The sequence below is a fragment of the Thamnophis sirtalis genome, unplaced genomic scaffold (genome assembly GCF_051295495.1).
Source record: "Thamnophis sirtalis isolate CommonGarterSnake01/CBP01778 unplaced genomic scaffold, rThaSir2_p1.2 scaffold_4, whole genome shotgun sequence".
NCBI lineage: Eukaryota > Metazoa > Chordata > Lepidosauria > Squamata > Natricidae > Thamnophis > Thamnophis sirtalis.
In genome coordinates this window covers 50,244,554-50,257,043 of record NW_028261384.1, presented here as the reverse complement: position 1 = coordinate 50,257,043, position 12,490 = coordinate 50,244,554, and the positions used below count along the sequence as shown (strand labels likewise).

Sequence of the window (12,490 nt, the reverse complement as noted above, 5' to 3'; positions counted from 1 at the left end):
ACAAGAATGATCAAATGAAGAACAGAATGGAAGCATGGAAAGTCACAGAATTACATGACCAGAAATTTTTTTTTTTAAAAAAAAGCAAAGCAGGGAAACCAGTTAACGACAAAATCTGGCTATGACTTAGAGCAAGAAAGTTGAAGAAAAAGCTCAATTAGAAAGAGACTAATTATGGCTGCAGAACACCAAGTTTTAAGAATGAATTCATACAAATCCAGAAGCAACCACAAACATTAAGTTCTGCCTATGCAGGAGTTGAAAAAAACAGTGGACTATCTGGTTAGATTGCACAAACTGACTACAAGTACTGTAATGGCAAAATCACATATTTATATATTGTATATAAAACTCTTTTCATTCTTTTATATATAACACTTTAAATTCTTTTTTTTAAAAAGTGTTAACAAGAATAGCAGCAGAACAGCCTATCCTGGCAACTGAAGATTCACAGGAGTGCAATATTCTTGTTTTTACTATTGTAATAATTCATAAAGGATGCAATATGTATTTTATTCTATGAATAATAGTAAAATAATTTCTGGATGAATATTAAATAATATTTACTGCTAAATAGTTCTTTCTGGGCACTGTACTGAATAACAATAGCAATAGCACTTAGATGTATATACCACTTCATAGTGCTTTTAGACAGAGGTGGGTTGCTCCCAGTTTGGCCGAACCGGTAGTGGGTCGCTGTAGAACCGGCAGTGACACAGGCCTATCACATCCCCCGAACTGGTTCCCTTGTCGCCACCATTTTGGTTTTTAGTGACTGCATATGCGCAGTTCACTGTAAATTGTTTTGTCCATGCGCGAAGAATAATTTACATTGAACAGTGCGCATGTGCATTGTGCATGGGTTGCAAACCAGTAATAAAACAGGCAGCAATCCACCCGTGCTTTTAGCCCTCTCTGAGCAGTTTACAGAGACAGCATATTGCCCCCAACAATCTGGGTCCTCATTTTACTCACAGCGGATGGATGAAAGGCTGAGTCAACCTTAAGCTGGTAACATTTGAACTGCTGAACTGCCACTAGCAGTCAGCTAAAGTAGCCTGCAGTGCTGCACTCTAACCACTGTGCCACCTTGGCTCATGCACACATCAAGCACACATGTGAGTGCACACATGCACACATGTATATGTGAACTGATAATTCCAATAATTTACTATATTAGAAGTTCATACACCGCATAGTTATATATCATTTAACTAATTTAACAAAGAACAGTAGGAGGAACACTAATGCAATCTCAATCTGAGATTAATTTTATAAATGCCTTGCTGATTCTAATCTTGATTCTCAGGTCTATCAAAGTAGCAGTTCATGGTTTACTGCCTCAGAAATACTTGGAGATTTAATTATTCCATTCTTTAGTTTTCTATGTTTTAGCAAGTTCATTTTCAAGTAATAAAAAGCTATTTTTTTGTAGAAAGAAGTTGACAGGAAAACTTTATTTTATGATAGATTTTTCCATTTGCTTTTTTATGTATCACATTTCATTAGGGACCATAAACACAGATGTCCACATAATCCAAAGTTTTCTATCGTTCATTATATTCTATAATATTTAATATAAATAGTAAATGATATTTTTTCTGAGAATATACAATAAAAACATTAAATATATTTCAGAATACTAATCCAAGAAATTATTAACTAAAACAGGAAAATAGCAACTGTAAAACTAATTATATGTATGTATGATGTATGTATGGATGTATGGATGTACGTACGTATGTATATCACATATAACCTGGCTAGCCCGTCAGGCCTGGGGACAAAGATAGCCGCCCCTCCCGAATGATGAATGAATGTTGCCTATTATTTTTACTTATGTGTGTCTACGTTATTGTTTGTATTCCCCTTCCTGATTTTATGTGAGCCGCCCTGAGTCCCCTCAGGGAAAAGGGCGGCCTATAAATGTTAATAAACAACAAACAAACAATAAACATAACACAACCTCTGGGTGGACTTTAGACTCTGTCATACTCCAGAACTGCATTCTACCTGGAGTGCCCAGAGGTACAAGGTGTTCAGTGCTCAGAGACATGGCCAAGGGAAGGAAGTGACCACCACTGAACAAGACACATAAACTAAAGTGGCAAGACTGGGTCAAGAAATGTCTGAAAATAGATTTTTAAAAAGTTTTATGGACTAAAGAAATAAGAGTGACTCTTGACGGACCAGATGGTTGGGCCCATCAGTAATGGGCACAGAGTTCCACTTCGATTCAGATGCCGGCAAGGTGGAGGTGGGGTACTGGTATGGGCTGGTGTTATGAGAGATGAGCTAGTTGGACCTTTTCAGGTTGAAAATGGACTCAACATTAACCCCCAAACCTACTGCCAGTTTTTAGAAGACATTTTCTTCAAGCAATGGTACAGGGCGATGTTCCCTCTAAGTTGCGTGGCTGCGCAGCCGCACACGTAACAAGAAAACTCAGCGCAGCAGTTTCCAACTGTTTTTTAATGTCTTACAATATGACTTAAAATATTCCCCCTCCCTCCCTCCTCTCTTTGCACCGAACTCTCTCCTCCAGTGTGTGAAGTCAAGGATGACTCTGCCTGGAGACCGATGATGTTGCAGAAGGAAGAATTCCCATTGGTCCTCTGGGGTTTCGTCAGTTCCTGGGAAAACGCGATTCGTTGGTTGTAGCCTGCATTTCTCTGCACATCCTGTGTTTCTCAGGCATTGCGTTGTCTGAAGTCCCATTCTGGACTTGGCAGTCTTTCTGCGATCCCTTCGCTTTGTGGAGGGGTCCACGGGATCTTGAGAGTTGATTTTTGAGCAGTACCAATCCATTCCACCTTTCCTTTCCCTTTATGTCTTTCTTCTCTCTTCCTTTCCTTTTCCTTTTCTTTTTCCTTTTCTTTCTCTTTTCTTTTCCTTTCTCTTTTCCTTTCCTTATTTCCCTTTCCCTTCTTTTTTTCTTTTCCCTTCCGTTCTCTTTCCCGGCTTTGGAAGCCACAATGGAGGGCAGATGCCGCTCTGGGAGTATGCTCTATGGTTGTACACTCTGCAGCCCACAACCATAGAGCGTACTCCCAGAGCGGCATCCATTCTCTGTGCTTTGAAAGCCGAAAAAAAAAGCGTCGGGCAGCGCCAGCAGCAGAGATGCCCTGGCTCTGCTGGTACTGTAGAGTTAGCCAAGGACATTGTGAGCCTGTGAGTCACTTGAGTGGGGAGCAGAAAAGCCACTCGCACAACCCCCCTCTCCAGCCATGCAGAGCCCCATTCACTCACCTAGGGGCATTCCGAAGGTGAGCTGCAAGAAGCAGAGGGCGGTGAACAGGCGCTCGTGTTGCTTGGTGCCTTCTGGGTACCGCTAGGTCAGTCAGCAGCACTGGATTGGGGGATTGCCAGGTGGCTGCTTGCAAGCATGGTCACCTCATGGCTGCTGTGTTGCTGCTGCGACAGCTTAACACAGCCATTCGACCCTGAGATTGTGCCCGGCTCTTCGGGAGCCCGCTCGCAAGACAGAAGCTGCCCAGCAACCCCCCCTTCAGCTGGGCACCGTGCTGCTGACTGACCTAGCGGTATCCTGAAAGCACCAAGCAATGCGAGTGCCTTTGCCCTCACCTCGTTCCCGTGGCTTGGTGTCTTCAGGATCCTGCTAGGTCGGCAAGCGGTACTCTGCCTGGCCAGAGGGAGGAGGTTGTCCAGGGGGCTTATTTTCAGGGGGGGGCTAATATTTTTGCCCACCCAAAATATGTGGTAAGGCTTTAGTTTCAGGACAGGTCGTATTTTCAGGGAAACACGGTACTGTTTTTGGCAATCCATTCATTTTTAAGAGCAACGTAATGCAATGTGCACACAAATGATCCACAGAGAATTCCATCTAATTTTTCACTAATATTTTAATGTTTTCTAGTTCAGATCACTTGAGTAAATGGTCAGCTTAATGAATCTGTTTCAGCCAGAGCAGTGGACAGTGTCTGACCAATTCTTAATAAAACAAGAAAGGCCATTGTCTGTGTTTACTTACTGTTGGTTGCATAACATATGACGGATGGGGCATCCATGAAGTACTCTGAACCTGTGTACCAGAAAGAACAGTCTATTAGCTAAATGGCAAGGTGGGGGAAGTGTGTGTGTGTGGAGGGGGTATCAATAGTCTTGCTTGAAAAAAAGGAGATTAGAATGAAAATGTTTAGTTACACTCTGAAAATTTCATAATTTTAAATGCTTGTATCCTATAATTATGTCAGAGCTGGAAATAATACAACTTATCCTCAACTTATGACCACAATTGAAGCCAACATTTATGTTGGTGAGACATTTGTTAATTTATTTTCTCCCCATTTTATGACTTTTCTTACCACAGTTGTTAAGTGAATCATTGCAGTTGTTAAATTAGTAACACAGTTATTATGTGAAAATGATTTCCCCATTGACTTTCCATGTCAGAAGGTCACAAAATCGGATCACATGACCCATGAAATCTTCATAAATGTGAGTCAATTGTCAAGCATCCGGATGTAAATCACATGACGATACTGCAATGGCCATAAGTTTGAAAAAATGGTTTTCACTTTTTTAAGTGCTGTTGTAACTTAAAACATTCACTAAGAGAACTTCTGTAAGACAAGGGCTACCTTTATTTTGGAGCTTTTAAAAAAAAAAATGAATCTGATCTAATTTCATGGTATTATCAATCATTGGACAGGATTGATACTGCAGATTAGATGCCATCTGAATGCTATTCAGTGTTCAGCCACATTAAATACCACACAGATCTGAATAAACCACTTTGTAGTCAGGATCAAATGCAAGGCTGATGTACATAGCAATTAACTGAGAAATATAATAAAGATTAAATTGTACATGAACAACAATCAATACCACACATTATGTCTAATATAAAGGAAACCATATAAGGACTCAAATAATGTTAATGTCAATTCTGTATTGAAGAATTATGATATTTATGATTTAGTGACATTCATTATTCTATATTCTTTATTTATAAATATATAATAAAATCAGTTCAAAAATTTTAAGAAAAAGTATTTTCTGATAAATCTGAATTTTTTTGCAATTCTGGCCATTAAAAATAATCCTACTTTCACAAATCTTGTTTACTAATGCTACTGTGTTTTCAGACAACCAAGGGACAAATGTCAGACTTAATCAAGCTCAGAAAGACCAATAAAAAAATCAAATCATACAACAATAGATTTTGGACTATCTAATGTAACATAAATATATAAAAGATCACAAATCCAAGGTCACTGTTCGCTTTTAATTCATTCTGCAATTATATCTCACTTTATAGCAATAGCAATAGCAATAGCAGTAGACTTATATACCGCTTCATAGGCCTTTCAGGCCTCTCTAAGCGGTTTACAGAGAGTCAGCATATTGCCCCCAACAATCTGGGTCCTCATTTTACCCACCTCGGAAGGATGGAAGGCTGAGTCAACCCTGAGCCGGTGAGATTTGAACCGCTGACCTGCTGATCTAGCAGTAGCCTGCAGTGCTGCATTTAACCACTGCGCCACCTTGGCAACTATAATACAAACATCTAACAGAATAACAACAGCATGATAACAAACTGGGGAATTATGCCAAGCCTGTTCCAATAACTTGTGGGGTATTATGTAATGGAGTCGAGAGTGGTAACTTATGTATTATATTGTTTAAAACATTTCAAAATGGCACTGATATCAACATTCTTCCCGTCTGTTCAGAAGCCACTTTTATGATCAGTTAAAGTTGTACTGGCCAAAAAAAGGCAAAGAACATGTTTTAATCAATACTAATTAGTGTCAATTCCCGTACACCAACAAGGAAGCATCCCTTCTCTTATCTTTGAAACCTAATTGAGAATGGGTCTAGGACAATTGACATCAGCCACATTGCCATGCCTACTCCACCACGGACCCCTACCACCACAACTAATCCATCACTGATGTTTATGCTCAATGGGCCCTCCACTGGCGCTGTCCTGACAACAATCTGCTGGCATTCCTGTCCCGCCCTCTTGTTCCATGTGATTCACTGAGAAACACTTGAACCTGGATGATTTGTTCTGTGGGACAATTAAATGTGCCTCTTGGCTTACAGCAGTCTTGGACACTGGGTCAGGAGGCAAAGAGGAGTGAGAAGCACTCCCTCTGAGCCTGACCCAACAGTCTTCCTTGCCCTTTATGGGATTGGAAGAGAAGGGTCCACTCTGACCCAGGCTATGGAGAAAAGCAACATGTGCTTGGCATGTGTCACCCCCCACAGAGTGCTCTAACAGCAGTGTGATAGGACACCAGCATACTGCAGCAGTAGTGGTGGCTGCTGTAATGGCAGCAGCAGGCCAGCCGATGGTTGCTCCTGTTGGGGCCAGTCTGCATTTGTAGCCATGCAAAGCAAGTCATGCAGTGGTGGGCCCCTGCCTTTCTGATGTTTTTAAGCAGGGCGACTCACTTTGAGTTCCCTTCTGTGCATGGGGCACTCTGGGCAGTCCCAGGCAGGCCAATAGCCTGGCACACTCCCCACATGGCCTCCTCTGCATGTCTCATGCTTCCTTGCTCCATTAGCTGTGGTTGCATGAATTCTACATCTGCCTTAGATTTCTTAGGGTTTCTTAGGCTATTAGCATTTTTTTTCTCTTGCTATATTTTCATCTTTTCAAATATTTATTTCATCAGTAATTTAACTATTTGGCGGCTGTTGTGGCCCAGCAGGAACCGTTGGAGTTGCCACCAGACTCCGACAGCGAGGGGCCCTATGAGTTGGCTCTGGAAGATGTGGAGGACCTTGGACAGTTTCCGACTCCGAGCAGGGCGCAGAGAGGCTGGTTGGCCACCAGGAGGCACCTGAGGCCTGGAGCAGAGGTGAGAGCCAAAGGGAGCGTACTCCCGAAGTCAAGCCTTGGAGCAGTGGGGAGGAGACAAGGGAGTTGGTCCTGGATGCCTGGCAATGGAGGGCTAATAGGCGTAAAGAACAGTTACTCAGTTACAGGAGAAAATTGAACTCAGCTGGTGGTAATTAGGCTCCTCTCAAGACTATAAAAGGAATGGCTTTCTGCAAGCTCATCGCAGGAATCAACGTATTTACTAGAGCTGGAGAAGCTATCGTGGCTATCTTGGCAGGCTAGATTGCTGCCAAGGTCTAGTTTGTGCTGGATTGCTGCCAAGGTCTAGTCTGTTAATAAATCCTTAAAGTATCTTTGTCTCGGCATGCTTTGGTGTATGAAGAGGGGGGTCAAAACAGGAGGCTAAATAATTATTTTCATGAAACACTTATACATTTGTAAAACTTTTTACAAGTATCACAGATCTAATCATTCTCATATATTTTTTTTAATGATTTCACCAACAGGTTCTATTTGACAAATTAATTTATTGTGATTCTATATACCGGAAAATTTATCCTCAGATGCTTAAGAAACAAAAGGTGTCCTTATGGACACAGTTGGTAATCCTCTTTCATGAGCAACTGTGCCTATCAACTTGATTTTTTAATGTATTTTTCTTATGTTGTTATACATGTTGTGATGTTGTATTGTTTCAAAATAATATATTTATATAACAATATTAAAAATTATTAACCTATTATTTAGATACCTTAGAGCAGTGATGGCAAACCTTTTTTCGGCTCGTGTGCCACAAGCAGGGGAAGCACAGGGGGGCATGTGTGGGATGCCATGCCCATAATGCTATGCGCATGACTACAATGTGTCCCCCACCATTTTTGGTGTGCTTTCTTCACCCTCGGAGGGCAAAAAACGACTCTACGAGGATCCCGGAAGTGACTTCTGATTGTCTGTAAAGTTGTTTTTTGCCCTCTGGAGCCTTCAGAGAAGCCTCCTGAATGCTCCTGAACACTCCGGAGGGCTAAAACTGGCCCTACGAGTAAACTTTTTTGATTTTCTGATTTCTGATCAAAAATTTTCTGATTCACAATATTTGTAGACATTTAAGTCATCTTAGAAATCAGACCGCATTTAATTATATTTACTATGATATATGATATTTTGTAGGTATGGGAACCATTTTGGCTTAAATTTAGTTAAAACTTCTATTGTGTACATATACCGTATATAATTTTACACATATATCATTTTACCATTTCTGCACGTTCTACAAATTCCCAATCAGGTATTGCTTGGAATATGTCTTTTTTTCCAGTATTACCACATTTTTCAGAGTATAAAACGCACCTTTTTTCCTCAAAAAAGAGGCTGAAAATATGGGTGCATCTTATACATCAAATACAACATTTTTTGCCTCCTGAAGCCCCGCTCCCTTCACCAAAATGGCTGTGCATACCCTTATGGAGGCTTTCAGAGACCTCCTGGGAACTGGGGAGGGCAGAAATAAGCAAAAAATGGACCGTTTTCTGTCCCCCAGCTCCCAGCAGCACTCTCTAAGCCTCCAGGCTATGCATGCAATTTTTTTGACAAAAAAACGGGCCCATTTTTATGAAAAATGGGCCATTTTTGCTTGTTTCTGCTCCCCAACTCTCCAAGAACACTCTGATAGCCCCTCCCCAAGGCTATTCATGCCTTTTGTTTGAAGAAAAATTGGCCTGTTTTCACGAAAAACGACCCATTTTTGGGAGGTTTGCAGAGTGCAAAAACTTTTTTTTTCCTTTTGGAAAGCACTTTAACAGATTGATGAGAATTACATTGCTCAAGTGCTGTGCCAGCAGAAACAAAGTCTTAAAGTCCTGCAGATTATCAGCGATTTCCTTCTCCAACACATGGATAAATACCTGGAAACATCTACCTACCTATCTACTCTCACTCTCTCCCTATCTATTGTATTCCTCTATCTCTTTCTATTTCTCTCTCTCTATCCCTCTACCTACTTACCTACACACACACATTCTCTCCCTACCTATCTACTATATTTCTCTATTTCTTTCTATTTCTCTCTCCCTACCTACCTTCTGTATTTCTCTCTCTATCTCTCCCTATCCCTCTATCTACCCATCTACCTATCTACTCTCTCTCTCCTTACCTATCTACTGTATTTCTCTCTATCTCTTTCTATTTCTCTCTCTCTACCTCACCTACCTACACACACTCTCTCCCTCCCTCTCTCCCTACTGTATTTCACTCTCTCTCTCTATCCCTCTCTCTCCCCCTACCTATCTACTCTCTCTCTCCCCACCTATCTACTGTATTTCTCTCTATCTCGATCTCTTTCTATTTCTCTCTCTATCCCTCTACCTACCTACACACTCTCTCCCTCCCTATTGTATTTCTCTCTCTCTCTCTCTCTCTCTCTCCCCTCTCTCTCCCTTTATCTACCTACCTAACTACACTCTCTCTCTCCCTACCTACCTACTGTATTTCTCTCTCTTTCTTTCTCTCCCTTTATCTACCTACCTACTTTTTTTTTTAATTGCCTCTTCAAAACCTTGGTGCATCTTGTACTCCGAAAAATACAGTAAGTGAAAATCATTGTTGTTACTATAAGCATTTGTCTAATTGAATCAATATTTCTTGTTGAATTTTATTGATTCAGAGATCATATAATCTCTGTATAAAAAGTTGTGATTTCATTTCAAATTTAGATTCCAAGATTTTCTGCGCTATACAATGTATGACTTCCCAGCATTTTTGAGGTTTTCCCCCACATGTCTACCAGATATGTCTACCAGCACTTCTGACTTTTACTTTTTGAGCCTTGCTGAGCATGTACCTGACTGATTCCATTTCCTGTCTTATTTGTCTGTTTGTGGTATAATAATCTATCTTGCTAATGTACTGACACAAACAGTTGAAATTTCATTAGGCCAAAATTATAAAAATTAAAATAAATCAGAATATAATGAAATCTTAAAGCTTTCAGACTATGCATGGAACAAACAAAATTTTTGTGTTACTTAATGTCATTTGTATAATCATTTTCATAAACATATAATTGATGTAACTGTTTAATATGCCAATATGCAATTGAAGCAAATCATAGATATGTGACTGACTGAATTTAACTGATATGTGTGTAACATGCATGCTTTATTCCCTCACTCCTGCCACCTTCCTCTGTTACAGTTAAAGTATACTTTAGTACGTGCTCTATGTACAAAATACTCAATTTTAGTAGAAAATATTATGTAAAATATACTATGATAATACATTTACAAAGTTGTGACAACTAATCATTCAGAAAACTAACTGATATTAAAATTATTGCTACAAAAATATAATTCATTCTAAGCATGCTATGCTACTTATGCAGTTGCTACTTGAAACTCTGGGGGAGACCCAGAAAAATGGAAGAGAAGAGAACATTCAGATATTTAAAATAGTGAAAAATTAGTTGCCTTATTCCTTAAGATGCTGTGCAGCATGGTCCCATTTAAATAGATTAATCATAATTCAAAACAATTAGAATTTAGAATAAAATAAGAGATTAATCTTTTGTATGTATACATATTTATTGATTTGATTTCCCATGGCAAACTTATGATACTTTTCTTTAGTGGCTCTGAATTTTCTCTGCATTTATGATTTATGGAAGCAGAGTAATCACATACAGAAGGCCAAACAAGCCCTAGAAAAACATCTTTGCATGGTTGTTAAGCAGACCTCCAATGTAACAATCACAATGCACAGAAGTTTCTCGAGGCAAAGCAACAAGTAAATTTTCTGGGATAATATATGGGGTAATTTTTAATAGCAGTTTAAATTCTTACTCTAATATGATAATTAGAACAATGCTGTCTGAATTTTTTTTCTTTTTTCTTTACATGGAACATCACAACTAGAATACATCAAGAACTGTAAATAACTCTCTTTTTTAATTGCTATTAAACAGAAAAGTTAATGTGAAGATCTGGACGATACCTTGTTATATTTACCCTTCACTGACATTCAGATCACAGATACTGACTTAGGGGTATATGAGGTGATTCCAACATACCTGATATGTGGAGACAGGGGAAGCAGCAATGAATGGCGTGATAGATGTCTGTGGAATCATGCGGTTTGTAGCAATACTGTACGGTGAGGAATAAAATCTGCGAACAAAACAAAAAAAGGAAGAAAAAGAAAAAATAGGTAATGGACTGACATGGACTGCTTCATAAACCACTACCAACTGAAGATAAATGTATCTGTGTTCTCTATTGTAATTATTGTTAACCTTGTGGAATATTACTTTGAAAAGAATTGTGGGATATAAATCAGATAAATTAACAAAATAAAGAGTAAATGGGACTAATCGTCCATTTATACTTCTGCCTTTTCATTAGCAAAATGCTTTAACAAACACTGGGCTAGTTTTTGGACTATGATTAAGATATTGGGAGCGTTTCATTAAAAACTTAGTTTATTCAGATTTCTAACTAACTATGAAGTGAGAGACTAACCAAAATAAAGTTGAAATAAGATTCCTATCTTTATTTCATAGTAGCCTTGGAAATAGGCATTTTTCAGATTTGTCATAACATTTATGTTAATTTGGTCTATAAACCATATTGCATTGGTACACAGTCCCTTTCTAGAAAGGAAGAGAGGTCTGTTTGAAATATGAACATAAGAACTGTCTTTATGTATTTATAATCCATATTCAATGGATATAAGTAACAGGAATGACTGCTGTGGAATGATGAAGAGGAGGTTGTGAAAAAGAAAAACAATATTGCAACCACAACTGTGCAATTAAGGCAATATTTTGCCTTTTTTGTTTTTCTTTTGTTAAATTTTGAGATGGTTAAAGAAAAAAGTCAATGTGAACACTGTACTACAGATGGTAAAAATGAGAAAATAGGAATGAAAACAGAGATATTTTGTCTTCCTTGATTTTCTAAATCTTAGAAAATCAATATCTGGGAATTGGGAGGAGAGATTTACTTCTTCTCCATAAAATTATAGTAACAATTAAGACCAGATGAAGCCTTAATTTCTAAGCCTGCAGTTACACATTTAACTCAGAACAGAACAGATGAGAGACAGATATATGCAGATATGATGAATGTTGGAATTTGGTAACAGGTGATAATTTGTTGACAAAATAACTTTGATGTTAATTGCTTTGGGAACTTAAAAGGAACAAAAAAAATATGTGTCACAAAATGAATACCATTATGATTTACTGACATACTGAATAATTACATGGGTTATTTCTAACTTTATAACCATTGCACTGCTTAGATTAATTTAACTACTGATAATGTAACTATTTTTTTAAGTGTCCTATGCCAGTGATGGCGAATGTTTTTCTGCTCAGGAGCCAAAAGGGAGCATGCACATGCAATAGCACGCATGTGCATGCCCACACCCATAATGCAATGCCCTCTCCCCAGGCATGTCCACACAATCCTCCCTGTGGTCCCCCTGTGCATGCTAAAAGGCTTCCCTGAAGCCTCCGAACTTCCGGTAGGTCTGTTGGACCATTTTTCGCCCTCCCCAGGCTTCAGCAAAGCCTCTGGGGCCTGTGGATGAGGACAGGCCCCAACAGAAGTTCAGAAACAAACTTCCGGTAGGCCCATGGGCCCATTTTTCACACACATGCCATAGGTTTGTCATCACGGTCCT

At 39.2% G+C, this 12,490-nt stretch overlaps 1 protein-coding gene across 2 annotated transcripts in view; it reads right to left on the bottom strand.

Annotated features, from left to right (window-relative positions):
• RBMS3 (RNA binding motif single stranded interacting protein 3) overlaps positions 1–12,490 on the bottom strand; it is a 463,288-nt gene that overhangs the window by 54,253 nt on the left and 396,545 nt on the right. For both annotated transcript variants that reach the window (XM_087712894.1, XM_087712895.1), the window contains exons 9-10: positions 10,875–10,971; positions 3,992–4,042 (exon numbers count right to left, since the gene is read on the bottom strand). In XM_087712894.1, coding sequence (XP_087569020.1) covers positions 3,992–4,042; positions 10,875–10,971 — 148 coding nt within the window. The remainder of the gene's footprint in view (positions 1–3,991; positions 4,043–10,874; positions 10,972–12,490) is intronic.